Source organism: Triticum aestivum, chromosome 7D (genome assembly GCF_018294505.1).
Source record: "Triticum aestivum cultivar Chinese Spring chromosome 7D, IWGSC CS RefSeq v2.1, whole genome shotgun sequence".
Lineage (NCBI taxonomy): Eukaryota > Viridiplantae > Streptophyta > Magnoliopsida > Poales > Poaceae > Triticum > Triticum aestivum.
Window position 1 is genome coordinate 44,704,974 of NC_057814.1, and position 3,214 is coordinate 44,708,187.

Below are 3,214 nucleotides of genomic sequence, written 5' to 3' on the forward strand. Positions count from 1 at the left end.
TAACAGCAAATTGGTTAAAACACAAACAAAAACGCAAATGCAAGGGACATGCAACAACGGCCTTGCAGAAAAATAATACTCCATTGGCCAACACGAGCCTTCCAACATGCTGGTTAAAACAACACCGAATCCTGGACACAGAAGCAGCAGGAAAGAAAGACCCCAGCAAACACTTCCAAACAGCCCAGGAATTACTTAACAAAAACTTGAACAGAGGCCGTGCTGTAGTAACAATCGGAAACCACAAAACTTTGTTGAGTGTCAAATCACACCCAACTACGCAAGTTTGCTGCAGTACTATTATCAGTGTACAAAGTATTCCGTTCTATTAGCAGTAATAACATCTAAGAACAAAGTAACAGAAGACATGGGTCAATGAAACAAAGTACTTGCCATCTCTTAACAATAACCACGCTGAAGCAACAATCGGACCCAAAACAGATGCAGTGACCCAATTACTGCCGCTGCGGTAACAATCAGACACAAAACCATGCTGAGAACCCCGATCACAGGCAGCTTCCCAAATATGACTGAGAAAAAACATCTCCACACAAAGCAATAGGACCAAGGTGTGCACTGAACATGAAAGATCGAATTATTAAGCACCGAATGATGATAGAAGTGCCGATTCCCCCATCCAAATTGTTCGCTTCATACAGGATAGGTGCTTCCAGGGCACGACAAGTGCACAAGCACAAGTAGTCCAAAACATTAAGATGGAGCATGGCATCTTATAGCACAATAGCAAATAGAGGCTCCTTGTTCACAGCTTCTTGTTTTTGTGTCTCAAACAATGAAAGTGAAATCATGCTCTCCTGGAAGCGATGCCTAGTAAGTGTCAAGTGGCTTTCATGCTCTTCACTTTCCACGTTTCCTAAAAATACTCCATCAATGTCACAATGCAAGAGACGGCTAGGACACTGCTCAATCAACAGCTCACGCTCGTTGATCACAGCCATGCTAGGAACATATTTGATCCCCAAATCAAGCAGTGTTGATGCCTCCATCGCTAACAAGTTAATCTTGTACATGAAGCCCCAGGTTTCAGCATCATAGTCCTGCAACACCCAAACATCTAAAGTAGTGACACATTCAGAGGAGGTGCGGCACAAAGCTAGGGCGCCATCCATATCCACCAATGACGCCGTATCGCCCAGCTGTGTTGGGCGGCTCATCTGCCGGAATGTCTCGGCTATGGTGTCAAATACCGTTATGTTGAGACCCATTGCCCAATGCAGGCTACCACGATGGTGCACTGCTGGGCAATGATAGAACCAAATAGCAGGAATAAACCTTTGTTCTGGAACTGTCGGCCACTGGATGCATCTTGGCTGATCCGATCCGACCGTGAGGACGAAATACTCAAGCAACTCAATTGCTACGTCGCTCCCATCGGGCATCGTGTATGAGGGGTATGACACCCAAAGCACTCGGTGTTCTCTAGATGTGTGGTGCCGGTAGAACCCGGCTACGCTGATCCAGAAGTTTGGTCGTCGTGGAGGATATGGCAGGGAGGCACACTTGCGGGTGGCCGGGTTGCAGACGTAGAAATCATATTGGTGTCGCACGATGAGGAGGCCATCGCAGGTGGCACGGTGTATAACGCCGTTGTGTGTGTACCGGAGGACGGGCCGTATCTTTAGATCATTGTTGGAGGCTCTGACGACGCGGCAGATGCCGTCTTCGTGTTTGACGATGGGGAGCGAGGGCTGGTGGCGATGGTGGTCCAGGACGAAGGCGTCCGTGGAAGTGCCGCCGCGCCACGACCTGCGGACCGCGCGGCAGCGGAGCACGTCTTTCACAGGCAGCCGGACGAGGATCTCGTGGACGACCACCCACTAGGGTAGGTCGTCCAAGATGGTCGCGCCGCCGCTGCCTTGCATGCTGATTCCTCGCTGATATATATAGGGAAAAAGAAAAAGGAATGAAGACACGTTAGTAAGACGTCGACGCTTGGAGAATGGCCGGAGGGAGCCGAGGTGACTTACTTTACTGTGGAGCAAGGGCGGCGGTCTCCGGCGGCGTCGCGACGGTGCCATGTTCGGTCCCGGTGGCGTCTACAAGACCGATCGATCTGAGGGGGCCAAGGGTAGAGACTTTTTTTTTGTTTGACAACAAAAAGGGAACGCAGCACCGCAGATGGGATTTGCTTACGATCGTTGGATTACTAGCAAAGTGGGTCCTTGTCTAGGGTTTCCTTGGAATTTGCTATGACTAACTGAAACAAGAAATCACGGTGGATTAGCATTTGGAACGTGGATCCACCTTATGCTTCCATGTAATCTGCTTCCTCAGAACGAACTGCTCCCGAGAATCTAGCGCCTGTGTTCCAAAAAAGAGAGAGAGAATCTAGCGCCTGGGACAGAACTGCAAGTGAGAGAATCTAGCGCCTATGCTTCCATGTAATTCGCCTCACTTCTACTATGATTTTTTATGCCATGATGGCCCAAAGAACGTCATGCAAGTGCGACTCCGGCCTGCCCACACTAGTAGAAAACAGGGCTTTGGTTCGGGCATGGCAAGCCCATTAGTCCCGGTTCAGTCATGAACCGGGACCCATCGGGGCATTCGTCCCGGTTCGTGAGCCCAGGGGGCCGACCGGGGCCTCGTGGGCATTGGTCCCGGTTCATGTGGATCCATTTGTCCCGGTTCGAGGCACGAACCGGGACCAATGGGCCTCGCTCCTGGCCCACAACCATTGGTCCCGGTTCTTGGCTTGAACCGGGACAGAAGGCTGGGCTTTAGTCTCGGTTCCAGCCAGGAACCGGGACAAATGAGTTGCCTATATATACCCCATCGCCACGGCAGAGCACTCCACAGTGCTTTGTTTTTTCTGGCCGGCGAGGGGAGGGCATTTGGGTGCTCTAGCTCACCTCCTATGCACATGAGGTGTTCGATGAAATGTCTGAGCCACACTAGTTAATCTTTCTCCTCTCGAAACTCGACCTCCGAGCTCCATTTTCCCCGAGATTTGTCTAGGTTTAGCGGTCCGTCACGTACGTCCAGTCCCCGTCTTCACCGCCGTTGATCGCCCGCGCCGATCTCGTCGCCGGCACCACCATGGTGAGCCTCTTGTTCTTACTCTTTCTGAAAGAAAAAAAATTCTTACTTCAGATAGATACTTGTCTAATTTTCTTACTTTTATTATTCCTTGTTATTATATAGTGCGATGGTTTTGGTATCCGCCCCCATCGGCCCTCGTCCTGTCTATGAT

At 50.5% G+C, this 3,214-nt stretch overlaps 1 protein-coding gene across 1 annotated transcript; it reads right to left on the reverse strand.

The window, feature by feature from the left end:
- Nucleotides 1-225: 225 nt before the first annotated feature.
- Nucleotides 226-2,127, reverse strand: LOC123170189 (uncharacterized). The gene is made up of 2 exons (XM_044588019.1): nucleotides 1,989-2,127; nucleotides 226-1,895 (listed from the first exon to the last, which is right to left on the reverse strand). The coding sequence occupies exon 2, from the start codon at nucleotides 1,398-1,400 to the stop codon at nucleotides 732-734; it is 669 nt and encodes a 222-aa protein (XP_044443954.1). The 5' UTR covers nucleotides 1,401-1,895; nucleotides 1,989-2,127; the 3' UTR covers nucleotides 226-731.
- Between the last annotated feature and the right edge of the window lie 1,087 nt (nucleotides 2,128-3,214).

Excerpts from the sequence above, each read along its gene's own strand:
- LOC123170189 (XM_044588019.1), bottom strand. The coding sequence starts at position 1,400 with ATGCCCGATGGGAGCGACGTAGCAATTGAGTTGCTTGAGTATTTCGTC.